Raw genomic sequence first — 21,777 nt, 5'->3', positions numbered from 1 at the left:
GTATATACAGTAAAGGAGTCCTGGTGGTACAGTGGTTAAACTGCTTGGCAGCTGACCGAAAGGTCAGTGGTTTGAACCCACCAGCCACTCGCAGGAGAAAACATGTCGCAGTTTGCTTCCGTAAAGATATACAGCGCTGGAAACCCTTTCGGGCAGTTCTGCTGTGTCCTGTAGAGTCGCTATGAGTTGCAGTAGACTCAGTGGCAATGGATCTGGTCTGATTTTTTGTTGTTGTTGTTTTTCACTTTAGTGTTTTTTAGACTGACAGACATGATACATACTTCACATACACACACATCGTATTGCCCTAGAAGTGATAGACTTACTGTGTGGTAAGTTTAAACTTACTGTTTAAAGGTGGATCTTTGCTGTCTGATCAGTAAGAGATAAAAGAAAATGTAGCAGTGGCCAATAAAGATTTATTGAGTGTTCCTTGTAGAAGTAAAGATACTTTGAGAGTTGAGGAATAGGAATGACCACGGAATTAGGAAAATTAAGATATAGTTGATGGGTTTTGCTCACCTGGGGAATAAGGGAAAAAAGATGAATCAGAAAACCAGTTACTAATCGAGAGTCATAACTTAGGAAACTTATGTCCTAAAGTATGACTTTTTGGTATCTAATACCTGAATTATTAAATTATCCACATTTTTATTATCAGTGTTTTCTCTTTGGATATTAAATATGGCAACCTAACAGTATCAGAAATGTGTTTAAAATCTACGAAAAAACTTTCCTTAGTGGTTGTATTCTGTTTTAAAGTTCATACTTTTTTTTCAGGTTCTGGGAACACTTTTTATTTATGTCCTATTTATGGTTGAGGAATTCAGAAAAGAGCCAGTGGAAAACATGGACGATGTCATCTACTATGTGAATGGCACTTACCGCCTGCTGGAGTTTCTTGTGGCCCTCTGTGTGGTGGCCTATGGAGTCTCAGAGACCATCTTTGGAGAATGGACAGTGATGGGCTCAATGATCATCTTCATCCATTCCTACTATAACGTGTGGCTTCGGGCCCAGCTAGGATGGAAGAGCTTTCTTCTTCGCAGAGATGCTGTGAATAAGATCAAATCGTTACCTGTTGCTACAAAAGAGCAGCTTGAGAAACACAATGATATTTGTGCCATCTGTTATCAGGTAACTTGTGTAATAAGCACCCACTTGGGTGGGAACATACATAAAGCATATCCCTTAGTACTTTAACCATGTTAACCGAATTCAACTTAAATTTTTTTTTTTTTTAAATAGGCCTTAAAAAATTATTACAGATCTGAGAAGATATTTCCATTTTATTTCTAAATTAAGGTTTTAATTTGATCTTTCAAGTTCTAACTTACTGTTGTTATTTTCAACATTACCGCTTACCCAAAAATAAAGGAAAAACAGGTCAGGTGTATTTTATATTTACTCCTGATTATACACACACACATATGCACTATCAAATATATACTATCAATCAGGAGTCAGCAACTTCTGAAAAGTGGTGTGCCAAGATTCTGACTCTTTTCCTTCTAGTGTTTCCAGGGTGGGGAAGAAGTGTTCATTTATTTAATGACGGTGGAGGGACTATATGCTTACCTGTGGGTTGCTGGATTTCTGAGCTAAGTACAAGCCTTGGTGTGTTGGGAAGAGGGGTTTGGTAGAGGCAGCCAGTTGGTGTACCATTGAAGTCGTCTACCCACCATCTTTGGCACATGCACCGTAAGTAGCTGATGACTGACTTCAATAGGGAAATTAAAGATAGTGTTTAAGTCAGCTTGGAAATAAAGCAACAAAAAAATAGTCCTATAGTTTAGACACCAGCCACCTGTGCAAAGAGGGTGGTTGATCAGCAGCTTTTACACCTGAACTATACTTCCGCTGTTGGCAGTACAGCCAGCAATTTTGAGCAATGGCAGAAAACTATGTTCTGTTTATTTCACTTGTAAAGAGTGTGGGCTGGTGGAATGAAACTATAGATAGTGTCAGTGAGTATATAGGGAATGCCCTTTCTCCAAGGCTGCTTTTACAGTTTAGGTGAGGTGTTGTATATATTTGTGTGTGTTCTAAACTAACTAGAAGCTTCTAATAGCAACATGTAACTGGCTTTATTATTATTATTGTTACTAGAATAGAAATACACTTTTGGGTACTAGCCAGAAAAAAAAAAAAAAGTTTTCTAGAGTGTGTTTCTCTGTTTTGAGGGGCTGAGGAGTGCTTGTAGGACACCCCCCCGCCCCAATTAAGTAGTCATTCTCTTAGTTTTTTTTTTTTTTTTTTAAGTAATGTGAACTCTAGCTCCTTTGTGCTAGGCAGCCTTGTTGTACTCAGGACAAAGCACATCAAAAGCAGAGTCAGGCACTTCAGCTTCAGAAGCTGAAGATATCCCAAGGTAGTAATTACATTGGCGTCATCCCGTGGAGACCCAGTAATGGTGCTGCTCCCGTTGTGTAAACTGAGTTTCGTACAGAAGCTGATGTCTAAACCATGGGATGTCTAAGTACTCCATCTCTGGGATTCGAGAGTCCTCTTTTTACATTTCCTATTGTCACATCACTTTTTTGAGGTGCTAGAACTACCTGCTGATGTCACTTAGAAAATGAGAGTAAAATTGCTTAGCTACCCAGCTGGCTGCTTTCCCTTGGATGGCTTTCTGCTTAAAGGTTGATTTCCAGGTGTTACCAGTTCTTGGCAAGGAATTTCTGGAATAGCCACAACTCCTTGTTTTGGGACTTAAAACAAAGTTAACGGTTGATTGACTAGTATGTATATTTTTACAACCTTAACTTCATGTTCTCAGCTTTCCTTCTCCAAGGAGTGTTAATGCAAAGTATACCACTCTGTTCCAGTGGCTGCCAAGCTTGAGTGTGCGTACAGGTCACATGGGCGGCTTGTTTTAACTCTAGAGGTGTGAATGCCATCACCAGATGCCTCTATTCCGCAGGACTGGAGTGGTCCAGGAGTCTGCACTGTTGATAAGCATTCCGGGTGATGGTGGTGCAGGCTGAGAAACACTGGCTTAAACAGACCAAATCTTGAAAACTGGATATACTTTGGCCCTAAAGAAATTGCCACTTCCTTGCCAATACCCTGGTGTTACGTAGCTGTTCTGACTTTGTCTCCTTGTAAATAATGCCATCGTGATCTGTTCAGTTGTGTTGAAGCATAACTGGAAAAACTGCCCTCCTCAGATATTCTGAGGTGGTAATTACACTGGTGGTGTCCCCGTGGAGGCCCAGTAATCATACTGCTCCAATTTCGTAACCTTGAGTTTCACACTAAGACGGAGCTGAATTAAGAAAGTAGTTTGTTCCTCTTTTTTGGTTTTTACTTCTGTTTTTAAATGGCTTAGCCAGTGGTTCTTGTATTATTTGTACAAGAGGATCTCTAATGGCAAAGATCTGTGTTACAAGTTTCCTATTGTGGGAAGGAAATACTGGAAATAGAACATTCGGGGGGTAGCACCAGAATTTTCAAATAGACATTTAGTAGGTATCTTTTTCCCTTCCTCTTTTAGGACATGAAGTCTGCTGTGATCACCCCTTGCAGTCATTTCTTCCATGCAGGCTGTCTGAAGAAATGGCTGTACGTCCAGGAGACTTGCCCTCTGTGCCACTGCCACCTTAAAAACTCCTCCCCGCTTCCAGGCTTAGGAACTGAGCCAGCTCCACAGCCTAATGCTGGAGCTGAGCAAAACATTGTGCATCAGGAAGGTACTGAACCCCCTGATCAGGAGCATCCTGGAGGGACCGGGATACAAGAAGGTCCTAGTGACAATAACGAGTGCTGTGCCAGACCAGAAAGCCAGGAGGGGACTTTTGATCCCCAGGAATATCCTCTCAGTGCAACAGATGAAGCATGTCTTGTTGCGGTCAGCGTAGAAGAGAAGCAGGAGTAAAGCTGCGATGTTCTGGAGGAGGCGTTAACTCAAGATGGAATTTGTGCTCAGATTTGAGGAATACATGAGGTGATCAGGCAGGAAACTGGCATTCCAGGGGTCTGATCCAGGAAGTGCTGTCAATGGAGAACACCTGCTCTCATTCCATTGACACTGTAGGAGAAATTTTGCGATGTATGCTAATCAAAATATATTTATAGGTTCTGTGCTGATGTTTTGTGGAGGTTTGCCAAGAAAATTCAGCCTCAGCAACTTCGGGAACTGCCCCTGATTTGTAAGGAGTAAATCAGAGCAGCGTGTTTGGAAGGGGCGAAGGAAAGCTGGATAGAGCATAAAGACAGCATGGGAAGAAGCAGGCGGAAGTGGCACAGACTCACTTTCTGGGAACAGGATCATTCTTGTTACAAAGTATGACTAGTTACCCACCCTTTTCTCCACCCCCTTTTCCCTCAATCAGAACTCAGCCAGGTGATTTTGAGTTTTGTACAGCTCTGAAATGAAATCAAAGATGTAAAGGCATTGATTGTATTCAAAGATTGAAGCACGCTCATACTTTGGATGTGCTTTAGGGGCGGGGGCGGGTGGGCACTTGGGCCTTGTGGGTGCATCCATGTAATTTGAGACTCTTGAACTTTGTGATGGAGTCTTCAATATTTTGATGTATATGAAACTTTTGTTAATATGTTATATGCCATGTTGGCTGTGTGAAGTAAACTAAAACTCTAATGAACACTTTGGAGTCTACTCTAGTGTAGGGGACCAAAGTGGGAAGGGCTTTAGGGCACTGATAAAGGCCCTAGGTATACTTTTCAATCCTGTGTAATGTTTAATTCTTGCAACTGAATCAAAACAGTGTTAAATTATGGCAATATTTGCACTTTGGGAATGAGTACACAACTGTATGATCACACTCTGCAAATGCCACTTTTAAAGCTGTTAATAGAGTTTGCACCTTTTCTTTGACAAGGACGTGTCATATTTAAATTTTTACATTCATCATGGCTACAGGTAGAACTGGGGAGGGGGGAATGTAATTTTTTATGGGGATTTTGATATGAAAAGAAACTAGTCATTTATTTATACAATAGGCTTGGCTCAAAAAGTGTTTTTCAAGACTTGGTATTCCTAATGTGGGATGTGACTTTATTTTTAGTAGCAAGTTTGGATGTAGACTGACAGACATAGCTGAATGTCTTAATAAATTTAAATTTGAAGATAACGGATTTGTTCCTGTGATTCTTATTAAGTGTTTTGGTGAAACGCTGTTCTTAGGAGGTTCAGTCCTTATCCAGCTGGGGTTCTCACATGTTGATCCCTGTCATATACTCCTGGCAGATGGCAAAACTCTTTGGTTGAAAAGAACTGATCAGTGTTCTGTACAAGGCTTTGAACCGGTTTGTTCTGGTTCAGACCCCTTCTGTTAATTTGCATTTCTACCCCACATGTACTGAATCTGAATTTACAGTTTAAAAAGATCCCCAGGTGATTCTTAGCTATACCAGTTGGAAGCCCTGGTTCTACACCAGTGGTATCACACCTAGCTCTGCATCAGAAGCATCTGAGATTTAAAAAAAAAATATTACACATTTCTGAACCCTACTTCAGACTTACTGACTCAGCTTATGGAGCTGCCTGGTATTGGACATTTCAGAAGTTTCCAGATGATTTTATCCAGCTAGCCTGGCACCAGTACAATTTTACATTTAGAAAAGAAGTGGTTAGACTAGAATTAATTTCTCCCCAAGTGTAGCTGGTTTCTCATCAACCTTTCTGGGATCCATGTGAGGCAGAAAAAAAAGGGCAGCCAGCTCCCTCTAGTGGTAATAAAGCTGTTGTCCAAAGGCTTGGTAGGGATTTCTGATTTAAATTGGTCCTTTTTCATGTAAAAGGTACACTTTTTCATGTAAAAGGTACACCTTGAAATATTAACACTTCTTGGTGCCCTGTGTGAAGGACTAAAGGTGCAATCATTTATGATACGGTTAGCTTGGTTGCCCTTCAACACTCAGTCCATTTGAGATCTCATTTACTCTTCTGACCAAAGGGCTGTCATATAGTCATAAGAAAAAGTAATCAGATGTTTTAATAGAAGGAGAGACCCTTTGGCATCAGTAGCACACTGTAATACGCTTTTTCCCTTCTGATGGCAAATAGACCCCAGTTGCACACCGAGTCATGTGAGCCTGATGGCTCAGCAGCCTTTCAGACAAATATAAGTGGGTATCTCTTTGCTTCATTCAGGAGAGCTGTTATGGTGTAGTAACAAAAACCCTGAAAAATTTCAGTGTCTTTAAAACAAAGATTTCTGTCTCACACTAATAAATGCCCATTTGCCAGCTGGCAAGGGTGTCCTATTTGGTACAGACGCTCAGGGATTAGGCTGATGGAACAGCCATTACCTAGAACATTCCTGATGATCATGACAAAGGGAAAGAGCTCTGGAAGGCTGTGCACCAGCTCCGCCCAGGAGTGCACGCTTGTCATTTGTGCCTGTGGCCCCACCAGCCACAAGGGGGTGGGGAAGCTCAGTCTTCTTCCGTGGCATGACCTGAAAAGAGAATATGCCAGTGAGCACCACCGATGACTACCACACTCTTGTGGGAGCAACAGTTAATTTTGCATATTGTTCAAAATTTGGAAGCACTCCTATGAATGATTCAAAATACACCAGCTGAGAAACTAACTTCTTGTTCCTTGTTTTAAGATACTGGGACAGTAACATTGTATAATACTATTCTAAATTTCTATTTTTCATTTTTTTTGTTACAGTTTCTAACTGCCAAACTTTTTGACTTAGGAAGAAGACAAAGTTTAAGCACCTAGTTTATACCACTGAAAAAAAACAAAAATAAGATTAAATTCTCCTTCTGCTATGCTTGATCAAATCAAGGGACAAAATATCAAATCCCTTATGGGCTCCGTTGATTTAATAAAGTTTATGATCTTACGATCCTTAACATCAAAGTTAGTACTAAGCAGTCTAAACTCTCAAACTCACTAGCAGCATGTATTTGTACCTTGTAGTGACCGAAAGCATGCTGTTTTCATAATACATCTCTAGAGGTCTGATTTTCAAACACTGGATTGAACGTGAGGATCCCTGAGGTCCCCCGTCAGGACCTGGGTGTTTTAAGAAAGCGCCATGTTTTCATGGCCATGTTATATCAACAGCCTTTGAGGCATAGCAAATTGTGGTTTCACTGATTAACAGGGCAAGGAAAAACTTCAGTGTTCAAGTTGAAAAGGAAGGGCTTTTTTCCATGACTATGGTAATGGGGCAAGAAGAACCTTATGAGTTAATAAAGTATGAAAGCATATAATTTTGAAAAACGCCCTTTTAAAGAAATACGTACAAAAAAGTTTCACACCTTTAGTTGCTTCTACTCTGGCTTTCTTTAGGGTTGTTTCTCCAATTTTAGACTCAGCAAGGGGAAGGTAGGAATTAACAAGGTTTTATGATTTTTTTTTTAAGTTATGTTGTATGCTTTTTTTTGTTTTGTTTTGTTTTAATTAACTTTTATTGAGCTTCAAATGAACGCTTACAAATCAAGTCAAACTGTCACATATAAGTTTATATACACCTTACTCCGTACTCCCACTTGCTTTCCCCCTAATGAGTCAGCCCATCCAGTCTCTCGTGACCATTTTGCCAACTTCGAACTCTCTCTATCCTCCCATCCCCTCTCCAGACACAGTCTCAAGTGTCCACCTGATACAAGTAGCTCACTCTTCATCAGCATCTCTCTCCAACCCATTGTCCAGTCCCTTCCACGTCTGATGAGTTGTCTTCGGGAATGGTTCCTGTCCTGGGCCAACAGAAGGTTTGTGGACCATGACCGCCGGGATTCCTGTAGTCTCAGTCAGACCATTAAGTATGGTCTTTTTGTGAGAATTTGGGGTCTACATCCCACTGATCTGCTCCCTCAGGGGTTCTCTGTTGTGCTCCCTGTCAGGGCAGTCATTGGTTGTGGCCGGACACCAACTAGTTCTTCTGGTCTCAGGATGATGTAGGTCTCTGGTTCATGTGGCCCTTCCTGTATGTGACCTTGGTGTTCTTCATTCTCCTTTGATCCAGGTAGGTTGAGACCAATTGATGCATCTTAGATGGCGGCTTGTTAGCATTTAAGACCCCAGACGCCACATTTCAAAGTGGGATGCAGAATGATTTCAAAATAGAATTATTTTGCCAATTGACTTAGAAGTCCCCTTAAACCATGGTCCCCAAACCCCCGCCCTTGCTCCGCTGACCTTTGAAGCATTCAGTTTATCCCGTAAACTTCTTTGCTTTTGGTCCAGTCCAGTTGAGCTGACCTTCCATGTATTGAGTATTGTCCTTCCCTTCACCTAAAGCAGTTCTTACCTACTAACTAATCAATAAAAAACCCTCTCCCACCCTCCCTCCCTCCCTGCCTCGTAACCACAATAGTATGTGTTCTTCTCAGTTTATACTATTTCTCAAGATCTTATAATAGTGGTCTTATACAATATTTGTCCTTTTGCCTCTGACTCATTTCGCTCAGCATAATGCCTTCCAGGTTCCTCCGTGTTATGAAATGTTTCACAGATTCGTCACTATTCTTTATCGATGCGTAGTATTCCATTGTGTGAATATACCACAATTTATTTAACCGTTCATCCGTTGATGGACACCTTGGTTGCTTCCAGGTTTTTGCTATTGTAAACAGAGCTGCAATAAACATCGGTGTGCATATATCTGTTTATGTGAAGGCTCTTATTTCTCTAGGGTATATTCCGAGGAGTGGGATTTCTGGGTTGTATGGTAGTTCTATTTCTAACTGTTTAAGATAACGCCAGATAGATTTCCAAAGTGGTTGTACCATTTTACATTCCCACCAGCAGTGTATAAGAGTTCCAATCTCTCCACAGCCTCTCCAACATTTATTATTTTGTGTTTTTTGGATTAATGTGAGATGGAATCTCATCGTAGTTTTAATTTGCATTTCTCTAATGGCTAATGATCGAGAGCATTTTCTCATGTATCTGTTAGCTGCCTGAATATCTTCTTCAGTGAAGTGCGTGTTCATATCCTTTGCCCACTTCTTGATTGGGTTGTTTGTCTTTTTGTGGTTGAGTTTTGACAGAATCATGTAGATTTTAGAGATCAGGCGCTGGTCGGAGATGTCATAGCTGAAAATTCTTTCCCAGTCTGTAGGTGGTCTTTTTACTCTTTTGATGAAGTCTTTAGATGAGCATAAGTGTTTGATTTTTAGGAGCTCCCAGTTATCTGTTTTCTCTTCGTCATTTTTGGTCATGTTTTGTATTCTGTTTATGCCTTGTATTAGGGCTCTTAAGGTTGTCCCTATTTTTTCTTCCATGATCTTTATCGTTTTATTCTTTATGTTTAGGTCTTTGATCCACTTGGAGTTAGTTTTTGTGCATGGTGTGAGGTATGGGTCCTGTTTCATTTTTTTGCAAATGGATATCCAGTTATGCCAGCACCATTTGTTAAAAAGACTATCTTTTCCCCAATTAACTGACACTGGGCCTTTGTCAAATATCAGCTGCTCTTATGTGGATGAATTTATATCTGGGTTCTCAATTCTGTTCCATTGGTCTATGTGTCTGTTGTTGTACCAGTACCAGGCTGTTTTGACTACTGTGGCTGTATAATAGGTTCTGAAATCATGTAGAGTGAGGCCTCCCACTTTCTTCTTTTTCAGTAATGCTTTGCTTATCCGGGGATTCTTTCTCTTCCATATGAAATTGGTGATTTGTTTCTCCATCACATTAAAAAATGACATTGGAATTTGGATTGGAAGTGCATTATATGTATAGATGGCTATTGGTAGGATGGACATTTTTACTATGTTAAGTCTTCCTATCCATGAGCAAGGTATGTTTTTCCACTTAAGTAGGTCCTTTTTAGTTTCTTGTAGTAGTACTTTGTAGTTTTCTTTGTATAGGTCTTTTACATCTTTGGTAAGATTTATTCCTAAGCATTTTATCTTCTTGGGGGCTACTGTGAATGGTATTGATTTGATTATTTCCTCTTTGATGTTCTTTTTGTTGATGTAGAGGAATCCAAGTGATTTTTGTATGTTTATCTTATAACCTGAGACTCTGCCGAACTCTTGTATTAGTGTCAGTAGTTTTCTGGAGGATTCCTTAGGGTTTTCTGTGTATAAGATCATGTCATCTGCAAATAGAGATAATTTTACTTCCTCCTTGCCAATCCGGATGCCCTTTATTTCTTTGTCTAGTCTAATTGCTCTGGCTAGGACCTCAAGCACAATGTTGAATAAGAGCAGTGACAAAGGGCATCCTTGTATGTTGTATGCTTTTAAAAAATTTGTGTTTTTTTAGTTGGTGCCTGGCTACCACCACCGACTACTCTGACAGGGATCACGATAGAGGGTCCCGGGCAGAGCTGGAGAAAAATGTAAGACAAAATTCTAACTCACAAAAAGGACCAGACTTACTGGCCTGACAGAGCCTGCAGAAACCCTGAGTACGGCCCCTGCACACCCTTTTAGCTCAAGAAATGAAGTCACTACTGAGGTTCACCCTTTACCCTTTACCTTTGGACAGACCCATAAAGGGGCACACCAGCCCAGGGGCAAGGACTAGAAGGCAGGAGGGGACAGGAAAGCTGGTAGTAGGGAACCCAAGTTCAAGAAGGGAGAGTATTGACATGTCGTGGGGTTGGTAACCAATGTCGTAAAACAACATGTGTACTGTTCAATGAGAAGCTAGCTTCTTCTGTAAATCATCTAAAGTACAATAAATAATTTGTATTTTTTTTTTTGTTTTTTCAACGTTGCTTATTACTGGGAAAACTATTTTAAAAGAATACAAATCACCTATAATTTCACTTTTCGAATGAGCTTTTTAAGTTCCCTTTACATTCAATGATAGCAGACCTTGCCCTTTAGACAAACACACTCACTCACCCAGGGATCATTTTCACTTCTCCTTTTAAAGTCTGCTACCTGATTATATGGCCTCTGAAATTCAAATATGCTTCAAACAATTTTGTAATTCAGTTATGGCACACCTGTTTCTCCCACATTTGAAGATACAGAATGATACGGCTTTTAAAAATAGGATTACATTTTATAGGTGGTACTAGCTTAGTAGATAATTGTAAATTCTAGAGCAGTATGTAAAACTATCCTTGTGGACATTCAGAAAAATTCTCTCAGTGAGCTGTACATCCGGTTGCATTATATGGACAAGGTTCAAAGTAAAGGTAAGATATTTCTAGTGAAAGCTGAGTAAATCCTTCTACTAACCAGGCTGTTAGGTTCATTTTCCTAGCTCTTACTAATACTGCTGTTGATGTTCTTTTCCTAAACTATGTTTTATGAATGTTGACTGTTTGGCTCATATATATTTTTTTCCTATTCTTAATAATATAAACAACTTCTTGCCTTTGTGTTGTTTTATATACTCTAGGGTAAGAGAAAGCCCCCCAGCTGGCATAAACAGTTGTATTTGACTGCTAAAGATCAATGGTTCGAACCCATCCAGTGGTACCAGGCAAGATAGGCCTGGTGATCTGCTTCCATGAAGATTACAGCCAAGAAAAAACCCTATGGAGCAGCTCTACTCTGTAACACACGGGGTTACCATGAGTCCACATTGACTTGATGGCAACTAACAATAACAACAAGGTAAGAGAGAATGACTTTTGACTAGCTGGAAATAATCTCCATGAATGCAGAATAAAATTCTGAGACAGTTCTAGATGTAATATTCTATTACTTTCCAAATGAAAACTTGCCAAACTCAAGTCATCTCTCTGAGTGGCATCAAGCCTGCTAGTTTACTTTGGCAAACCCTTCTCATTAGTCCCCTTGGTTCCCTGGAAACGAGGCAGCATGAGGAGGTGAGAAGGGCCTAGACTAAAGGCAGGGTTCTGGGTTATTGTTCCTACTCCTGCTAGCCAAGGTATCCTTGGCCAGCCTTGTTTTTCTAGGCTTCAGCCTCCTCCGATGCAATGATCTCTGAGGCATCACTCAGCTCTTAAAGACTTTGCCCATCCATATTTTTAATCTTTACCACTACTGAGTAATGAGTTTTCCTATGTATTTTTTATGTGCTGTGCCGGATATTAAACTTAGATAAGATTTGGCTCACTACTGTATTCCTAGGGCCAGGAACAGGGCAGGAACTGTCTAAGTATCTATGGATTGGGGGGGGGCGGGGAACTTAGCATGTGACTCCTGATATAAACCCCATAGTTTTAAAATGGCAGAGAATTCCATCAGTTGTAGAGGCAGAGAGCATAATATTACATGCCAACTGGATGAAGTCATTTCTCTGAGAGGTTTTTGATCGTCTACCTGAATTCAGATCAAGGCTTGAACCGGGCCTCTGCTGAGAATTTGCATTTCTAACAGGTTGCCAGGAGATGCTAATGCTGCTGGTTAGAGCCCAGTTCTGAGAACCACTAGTAGAGCAGTGGTTCTCAAAACTTATTATACATAAGCATCACCTGGGGAGCTTAAAATGTAGATTCTGATTAAGTATATCTAGGGTGGAAATGCAAATTCTCTGCAGGGGTTCGAACTGGAACAAATCGGTTTGAAGCCCTGATTCAGATACAGAGCTCAGAGCTTCTGGAACAGAGTATGCACTTGTGGCATTCAGGTGAAATATGTTGTTGTTGTGAGCTGCCATCTAGTAGGTGCTAACTCATGGCAACCTTAAGTATAACAGAATGAAACATTGCTTGGTCCTGTGCCATCTTCACAATCATTGGTATGCTCGAGTCCGTTGTTGCAACCACTGTGCATTTTGAGTGCTTTTTCCAGTCTAGGGGGCTCATCTTCCAGCATTATTGTGGACCATCTTCTGTTGTGATCTGTAGGGTTTCCATTGGCTAATTTTTGGAAATAGATTACCAGGCCTTTATTCCTAATCTGTGTAGGCTGATGAATTTTGCTTTGTTTTGTTGTTTGGCCTTCAGGGTGCATTATTTAATGATGTTTAAAAAAATACTTGAATTAGCTTCCAGCATTTACAAACTGTAAGAATTGTACACGCAAACTCCATTTCTACCTTCTTTTGAAACATTGGAAGAGTTGGCTGCGCAAGTTGCTCATTCCCGCTTGGCAGCAGTTGGCATACTGAGGTGGGCTAGTGGTTTTCAAACTCACCCAGCTCCCCTCCCACCACTACCTGCTTTAGAAGATTAGCTTGTTCCCATCAAGCTCTGCTGCCCGCATAGTAGATGCTGTTAGTGAACACCAGGCAAGTTGGACATATTTAATCATGGTCAAATTCTATACTACTATGTGGAAAGCAGATACTCTGTGTTGTTGATCAAAGTGAAAAAAAAAAAATGAGACTTAACCAGAAGCAGTGTGGGTAAATTTAATGTTCATTTATGGAAGTGTAGAATGTGTGCATTTTTATTTAATTACAGTAGTGCAGTTATAAAAAAAAAGAAAAGAAAAATCAATGAACAAGGGTTACATTTGAATAGATTTTCAATTTGGGTCTTTGATTTTGCACTCTGTGATATCACCAAATTGTTACACGAACCTAGGCCAGTGTTTCTTAGCCTTTGCCACCATTGCCCATGCATTGAATCAGGTGGGAAGCGTAGATTTAGATTCAGTGGGCTTGGGATGGAGCTTGTATTATTTACAAAATTTTGCAATGATTCTGATCCCATCATTTTATGTAGAGCAAATATTTCTGCTATTTTGGCGAGAGGGGGTTTCCTTGTTCTTGGAACTACCAGGTTTATGAAAGGAGATTCTTAGAGGAGAAATACACATGAAGACATTTTTCTCTGAGGCCCTTCTATGTTTCAGGATGGCAGCGGATGTCACAGCTTACAGGGTTTCTGCAGTGAAGCAGTGAAGCCTGGCTGCCAGACACATGCAGGTGTGTGAGACCTGACTTCATCTACCAACCATTTTGGTTGACTGACCACCCAGAAACATCTAAAGCTATTTATATTTTGAAGTAAAGCATTATCAGTTTTTTTTCCTCAGCAAGCATATAGAATTAAAGAACCACAGAATTTTTGAAGTAAACCACCCTTGAGAGGTCTTGATCAGTCATTCCATCTCACAAGAGAGCAAATTTTTCAACTAGTCCGTGGCTGCACCGTTGGTGGCAGAGCTGGGAATAGTGTTTCTCCTGAAGTCCAATCTAATGGTTCTTCCCATTATGCCTTGTGTTACCTTGAAAAAGATCCAAATTACGCTGCATCAAAGAGAACTGTTTTATTAAATTCGAAGGTATTCTATGTAAGCTTTCGTGAAAAGATGAAACTGATAATTTCTGAGATCTCACAATATTAAACTTTTGGTGAGTTGTTCAAAAATGGAAAACAAACAGTAAATAAAAGTTGGGGCATAGAATAAGCCTTAATATAGGACAAGTCACAATGCATCAAGATATGGATATTGAGAGCTGTTGCTTATAAAATGTCTTTGTACCATTTATTATGAAGATGTTTTCTGTGTACTTAAAGCCACAGTTACTGTGATCACCATCTGCTACAAAGACGGGCGAGCCACGCAGACCACGTGACCACATTGTTTACAGGAACACATGGAAGTGTTTGAGACTGAGGAGTCAAGTCTTGGCTTTGAGAACTTTAAAATATAAAACTGCTTCCTCCCCAAGATAAATACTAAATCACCCTATGAGGTACATGTGAGAGAAAAATAGATTTGCAGATAGGTAGCTAGAAAGAAAAAAAGAAACACATAACTTCCCATTTTTCTCTTTAGTTGTTTAAAAAATTTTTCAAAGTCAGTAGTCTTCTCTAAGGAATCCCTAGGTGGTTCAAACATTTGGAAAGGCTGGGGGTTTGAGTACGCCCAGAGGCACCTTGGAAGAAAGGCCTGGCAAGCTACTTCTGAAAAATCAGCCATTAAAAACGCTATAGGGCATACTTCTATTCATACACATGAGTTAGCCATGAGTTGGGGTCAACATGAGTCAGGGTCAACTCAACAAGCAACTGGTTTTGGTTAGTCTTCCCTAAATTACCCTGAAATCTCTCACCCTGTGCTTAAAACAAGCAAGCACAAGTGAAGGGGCTAGTAATATTTATTTGTGTTGCTATGACCTATATTGTGTGACTCAAACAGCAATAGACTTGAAAGATGGGAACCTCTGTTGGTGTTTTTGGGCTGGTGATGTGGGGAGTTGATTTCTAAAAGGCTGTGTACATTAGAAAGTATGTTGGCATCGGAAGCACAGTGAACACTTGAAGCCAATTAGCTGAGCTAATTTGTGTTGTGTTAACGCTGAAAACTTTAAATGTGTATTTTATGTGCCTAGAGCCCACCTCCATGCCATTGCCATTTATCTTATGCTATGGGTTTACGTTTTTATAGTTTCTTCCACATTTAAGAAAAAAAAAAAAAAAACTCCGAGAAATGATACCCTGAGAAACCCACCTGTGACTAGAGTGGAAAGCAACAAAGAAGGTGCACTTGGTAATTTGGAGGGAAGAAAAAAAAAACAGTGTTTTAAAAACCTTTCTGTATAAAAAAAAGAAGGAAAGGTGGTATTAACTACTTAAAAAAAGAACTTTAGTATTTTTAATGTAGTATGGAGCAGACACATACTTAAGTCAGAAGTACACATACCAACGGACATTATGCTTAGTCAAATGTACGTGGGCATATGTGACTTTATACTTTGAAGGCAGAGATGAGTGTCTTTGCAATTAGCATGCTCAGCTGCTCTGCTTATTTTGACTCCCTGCAGACAGATCCAGGTGGCCTGGAGCCCATGCAGCCATTGTCCCTGGATTGCAGAACAGTTTCCCCTGCATGGACTACTCGTAGTTCCATTGCCCAATCCTCTCCTGAATCCACATCAGGCTAGCTCATCTCTGATGCTGCTGCCAGTCCTCAGGCTCAGAGGTTGCCACCTGGCACCCTCGGGCCAGATCTGACTGGCAGACTCGTTTTGTTTTGCTCAGATAGTGTTTCTAAAACATTTGAGCTTGCATTTAAAAATGGGGAGATTTCTCACAAAAAATCTGGATTCCTGGTTTTTCTGGAAAAATCAGAAGATCTAAGCCTATGCCCGTGGTAACAATGGGGTATGTACCTCTCTGGCCCTACCTCCCACCCAGCTCACTGACTGTACCCAGACCACGTCATTTATGTAACTGTGACCCCTACAGGTCACATACTCAGGTTTACTCCATGTTGACAGTTGCTTTTGCTCATCTTTGCCTGAGTATGAGTCACCTGAGCACAGTACTTTCCCACTGTCGTCTGCTTCCTACCTCAGAACAGTTTCTACCTGGGAGCCCATCAATATCACACATACACACTGTCTTAGTCATCTAGTGCTGCTACAACAGAAATACCATAAGTGGATGCCTTTAACAAAGAGAAATTTATTTTTTCACAGTAAAGTAGGCTAAAAGTCCAAATTCAGGGTGTGAGCTCCAGGGGAAGGCTTTCTCTCTCTGTCCGCCTTCTCATCAATCTTCCCCTGGACTAGGAGCTTCTCCTCACAAGGACCCCAGGTCCAAAGGACAGGCTCTGCTCCTGGCACTGCTTCCTTGGTGGTATGAGCCCCACCCCCAACCCCCACTCTGCTTGCTTCCCTTTCCTTTTAGCTTTTGTAAGACAAAAGGTGGTACAGGCCACACCCCAGGGAAACTCCCTTTACATTGGATCAGAGATGTGACCTTAGTAAGGGTGTTACAATCCCACCCTAATCCTCTTTAACATAAAATTACAATCACAAAATGGAGGACAACCACACAATACTGGGAATCATGGCCCAGCCAAATTGATACACACGTTTTTGGGGGAACATAATTCAATCCATCACACATACACGTACACACACACAGAGCACCTTCTAAGTTTATTATCCCTACTTTGGTATTAACTTTTTCATGTCACTTCCAGCTTTTACTCCTTTCGTATCTTCATGGTAGGATAGGATTAGTGATGTTTTTCAGAACTTTGCAAAACTAAGCAGTAACACAAAAGCACATGGTTCAAGGAGCCCTAGTGGTGTGGTGGTTAAGTGCTTGGCTGCTAACTGAAAACTTGGCAGTTTGAACCCACCAGCAGATCTGTGGGAGAAAGATGTGGCAGTCTGCTTCCATAAAGATTACAGCCTTGGAAACCCTGTGGGGGCAGTTCTACTCTGTCCTAAAACAAACAAACAAAAAAAAAAAAATCCCAAACCCATTGCCGTGGAGTCAATTCTGACTCATAGCGACCCCATCCTATGGGGCCATTATAAGTTGGAAACAACTCAAAGGCACATAACAGACCATTTTCTCCCATTCAAATGCCTACAGGGTCAGGTAAGTAATGTCAGGGGTTGGAATGGGCCTGCTGGAGCCCCAGAGACCTGAGGAGCACTTGTGCCCCCTGCAGGAAGCAGCCCTCCCCAATGACCTCTAGGCAGAACGTTCTGGGATGATGGAAATGTTCTGTATCTTTGCCGTCCAGTACAGTAGCCACTAACCACACGTGGCTATTGAGCACTTGAAATGTGGCCAGTGTGACTGAGGAATCAAATTTTTAATTTTATCTAGCTTTTGTTCTTTAAAATTTAAATAGCCACATGCAGCTAGTGGCTACCATGTTGTGCAACAAGTCCAGCTGATGTATTGCTGAGCAGAAATGAATGTAGGTCCAGTGTGAGTAGATCTCCTAATTTTTTACAGAGCATCAGAATCTACGTTTTTTTAGGTAAAGCCTCTTCAATTTAAAATACTGGCTCCATTTAAAAAAATACTGTGAAAGCTGAACAAAACATACTAACAAGATGAATCATGACCTGTGGCCATCTATTGGTGCCCTTCATAATGGATTAATGAACAGCCAAGGGCAGGAGGAAAAACTTTTGCACATCTATTAGTAGAAGGCAAAGGGGACAATTGATACGTTATTGCCCTGTTACGGATTGAATTGTGTCCCCCCAAAATGTGTGTCAACTTGGCTAGGCCATGATCCCCAGTATTGTGTGATTGTCCACCATTTTGTCATCTGATGTGATTTTCCTTTGTCTTGTAAATCCTACTTCTATGATGTTAATAAGATGGGATTAAAAGAGGCAGGACTCAATCTGCAAGGTTAGATTTTGTCTTACATCAACCTTTTTTGAGATAAAAGAGAGAAGCAAGCAGAGACAGGGGACCTCAAATCACCAAGAAAGTAGTGCCAGGGACAGAGCATGTCCTTTGGACCAGTGGTCCCTGTGCTGAGAAGCTCTTTGTCCAGGGGAAGATTGATAACAAGAACCTTCCTCTAGAGCCAACAGAGAAAGAAAGCCTTCCCCTGGATCTGGCATTGTGAATTTGGACTTCTAACCTCCCAAACTGTGAGGGAATAAATTTCTCTTTGTTAAAGCCATCTACTTGTGATATTTCTGCGGTAGCAGCATTAGATGACCAAGACATGCTCTGAAATATAGCTTTACTTACACCAATGAACATTGGTTGAATGTTTGTCAGTAGCAGAGTTTACATGCTGTGCTATGCAGTTCCATGCTATGGTATGCTATGAAAGCATACAGCAAGTGACATTGAGGCTGAGACATAAAGGATGAGTAAAGAGTTAGACAAAGAACAGGTGTTCTAAGAAGAGGGAACAGCTATGGCAATGATCCAGATGCAAGAGAGAACAGAACTGGTTGGGAACCTAAAGAAGTTTTGTGTGTCTTCTCCCTCAAATATGGTAGCCACTAAACGTATGACTAATAAAATTTAAATAAAACTTAAAAAATTCAACACCTCAGTCACATATTCACATTTCAAGTGCTCAATGGCCATGAGTGGCTAGTAGCTACCATATTGGACCATGCAGATACAAACCACTTCCATCATTGAGAAAAGTCTGTTGGACAGCAGTAGAGCTCAGAGGGTCAAGGAGATGAAGGGAAGAGGGTGGGGGGCCATTGTGAGAGAGGAGGCTAGAGAGGTACTTACGGATCAGGTTGTGAAGTCACCAAAAGACCTGTGTGCCACGTTCACAAGTTTGGGCGTTTGTGCTGAAGATTTGCCTTTTAGAAAGGACATACTATTACTGTGTGGAAAATGGACTGGGAGGAGGACAAGAATGGATGCTAGGGACCAATTAAGAGCCTGTGGCAGTCCAGGTCAGCGATGAGGATGCTCAGGGGTCACACATTATCCATTACCCACAATACTTGGCCCAGAGCCTAGAATACAGTCACCACCTAGAGCGCCAGATGCAAAACATTCGCTCAAAATAGCCCTAATTCTGTAGGTGAGGGAATTGACATTTGTGGTGATTAAATAACTTCACCCCACAGCTAATAAGTTCCAAAACTGGGATTCTAACCTACAGCTAGCTATTTAATTCCAAAGCCTAAAGTGTTATTTATTTTTTGTTTTTCTTTCTGCAGTGCTTCCTCCCTGGAAGAGAGAGCAAGAAACAAGAAGCATAGAGGAAGGGAAAGCTCTCAACCTGGCAGAGTGGGTGGTGCTAGGCAGGGCAGCCTCCTGGAGGTGCCAGGGAAGGGACTTTGGGTCACAGTCATACGGTCTGAGGAGCACTAACCACAAACCACTCTAAATGTCATCTCTGAGGTGGCGTTATGTCAACCACCCCACACCTGCCACTGGCTTCTGTTTTGTTTTTCTTTTTTTTTTTTTTTAAAGGCACACACAGCAATGTGTCTGTTAAACGCATTAGGCTTATTGTAGCATTTTCTTGACATTGGGAGAACCTAAAAGGAGGCAACATAAATCGCCAGGCTTTTTGGTGGTGCCATCAACTTCCCCCACATCTAGTGAGTCCCTCTCCCAGTTGCGTTCCCCCTTCCAGCAGACGCTGCACACCCTTTTCTTTTTAAGATGTTATTAGATGCCTTCAAGTCAGTTCAGATTCATAGCAACCCTATATACAACAGAATGAAACACTGCCTGGTCCTGTACCATCCTCAAAATTGTTGTTAATGCTTGAGCCCATTGTTGCAGCCACTGTGTCAATCCACCTCGTTAAGGGTCTTCTTTTCCGCTGACCCTGGACTTTACCAAGCATGATGTCCTCCTCCAGGGACTGGTCCCTCTTAATAACATGTCCAAAGTATGTGAGATGAAGTCTCGCCCATCCTTGCTTCTAAGGAGCATCCTGCTGTACTTTTTCCAAGACAGATTTGTTCATTCTTCTGGCGGACCATGGCGTATTCAGTATTCTTCACCAACACCATAGTTCAAAGGCATCAATCCTTCTTTGAGCTTCCTTATTCATTGTCCAGCTTTCCCATGCATATGAGGCTATTGAAAACACCATGGCTTGGGTCAGGCACACCTTAGTCCTTAAAGTGACATCTTTTTTTTTTTTTTAAATACTTTAAAGAACTCGTTTCTAGCAGATTTGTCTAATGCAATATGTTGTTTGATTTCTTGACTGCTGCTTCCCTGGGCGTTGATTGTGGATCCAAGTAAAATTAAGTCCTTGACAACTTCAATATTTTCTCCATTTATCATGATGTTGCTTATTGATCATTTTGTGAGGATTTTTGTTTTCTTGTGTTGAGGTATAATCCATACTGAAGGCTATAGTCTTTGATCTTCATTAGTAAGTGCTTCAAGTTCTCTTTGCTTTCAGCAAGGAAGGTTGTGTCATTTACGTATGGCAGGCTGTTAATGAGTCTTCCTCCAATTCTGACGCCCTATACTTCATATAGCTTAAGAGCCATGACAGATGACATCCTCATCCCATGCAGAATCTAATTCAGGATTATGCATTATATTTTGTTGTCATAGCCTTTAAGATGAAGGAAATTATATCTCAAAAGGCCCCTAGGTAGCACAAACGGCTTGCCCTCAACTATTAACCTAAAGGTGATTCGAATCCACCCAGAGGTACTGGGGAAGAAAGTGCTCTTTCAGCCAAGAAAACTCTGTGAAGCAGTTCCACCCCGTGGCACATGGGGTCACCATGAGTCCAAGTCGACTCGACAGCAACTACCGAGAACAACATTGTTTCCTCTATTCCAAATTAAGTGCATCACAGCTGGTTGGCTTTGGGGTTCAATGCTAGAATCCAAGCTGGAGAACCAATCTTTTGTACGTGATGTTAAATGTGTGAGCTTTTACAAAACTATGTGTGCCTTTGAGGAATTCTTCAGACACCTGGGAATTAAAACTAGAAATTTATAATAGGTTTCCTTGACTAGCAAGGTAATTTCCTAATGAAAAGAATAGGGCTTTATTTCAGACTAGATGCAGCCCTGGAAAGAAACTTAATAGCTCAGGCTTTGTCATTCTCACACCTTCGGTGCAAGTTTGCTTGTTTATTTTGCTCTCTTTTAAATAAATAAGACATTTTAAAATCCCTTAAAATTGTATTTTCCCTTCTTCAGGTAACTTTTAATTTGATATAATTTCAAACTTACACAAAAGTTGCCAAAACCCAAACCATGCCCAGTGCCGACGAGTCGATTCCAACTCACAGCGACCCAGAGGACAGAGTAGAACTGCCCCCATAGAGTTTCCAAGGAGTGCCTGGTGGATTCGAACCGCTGACCCTTTGGTTAGCAGCTGTAGCACTTGAGCACTACACCACCAGGGTTTCCCAGAAGTTGCCAGATAAGTACAAAGAACCCCTATGTACCCTTCGCCACTTGTTAACATTTTGCCACATTTGCTTATCATTCTTTCTCTAAACATTTACACACACACACAATTTTTGGAGCCACTTGAGAATCAAATGCAGACATAATGCCCCATTTACCCCTGAGTACTTCATAAGACAAAGACATTTTGTCACATAAACAAAGTGCAATGATCAAAATAGGAAATGTAACGCTGACACAGTATTATTTTAATCCACAGTATCTAATTCACAATATTATTCCAGCTTCACCAGTTATCCCAATTAAGTCCTTTACAAACCCAAAAACCAAACCCATTGCCATCAAGTCAATTCCGACTCACAGCAACCCTATAGGAC

At 41.0% G+C, this 21,777-nt stretch overlaps 1 protein-coding gene and 1 long non-coding RNA gene across 5 annotated transcripts in view; both read left to right on the top strand.

The window, feature by feature from the left end:
- RNF145 (ring finger protein 145) overlaps window positions 1–5,096 on the top strand; it is a 61,986-nt gene extending 56,890 nt beyond the window's left edge. For all 4 annotated transcript variants that reach the window (XM_049874232.1, XM_049874234.1, XM_049874233.1 and 1 more), the window contains exons 10-11: window positions 781–1,137; window positions 3,497–5,096. In XM_049874232.1, coding sequence (XP_049730189.1) covers window positions 781–1,137; window positions 3,497–3,877 — 738 coding nt within the window. In that variant the 3' untranslated portion in view covers window positions 3,878–5,096. The remainder of the gene's footprint in view (window positions 1–780; window positions 1,138–3,496) is intronic.
- A 5,866-nt stretch (window positions 5,097–10,962) lies between these two features.
- Window positions 10,963–20,535, top strand: LOC126070230 (uncharacterized). The gene is made up of 3 exons (XR_007516173.1): window positions 10,963–11,087; window positions 11,294–11,511; window positions 19,223–20,535. It is a non-coding gene; the product is annotated as an uncharacterized LOC126070230 (long non-coding RNA).
- Window positions 20,536–21,777: the final 1,242 nt, after the last annotated feature.

The sequence above is a fragment of the Elephas maximus genome, chromosome 2, assembly GCF_024166365.1.
Source record: "Elephas maximus indicus isolate mEleMax1 chromosome 2, mEleMax1 primary haplotype, whole genome shotgun sequence".
Classification (NCBI taxonomy): domain Eukaryota; kingdom Metazoa; phylum Chordata; class Mammalia; order Proboscidea; family Elephantidae; genus Elephas; species Elephas maximus.
Note: the sequence above shows the minus strand (reverse complement) of the source record. Positions and strands in the feature narration are given on the sequence as shown.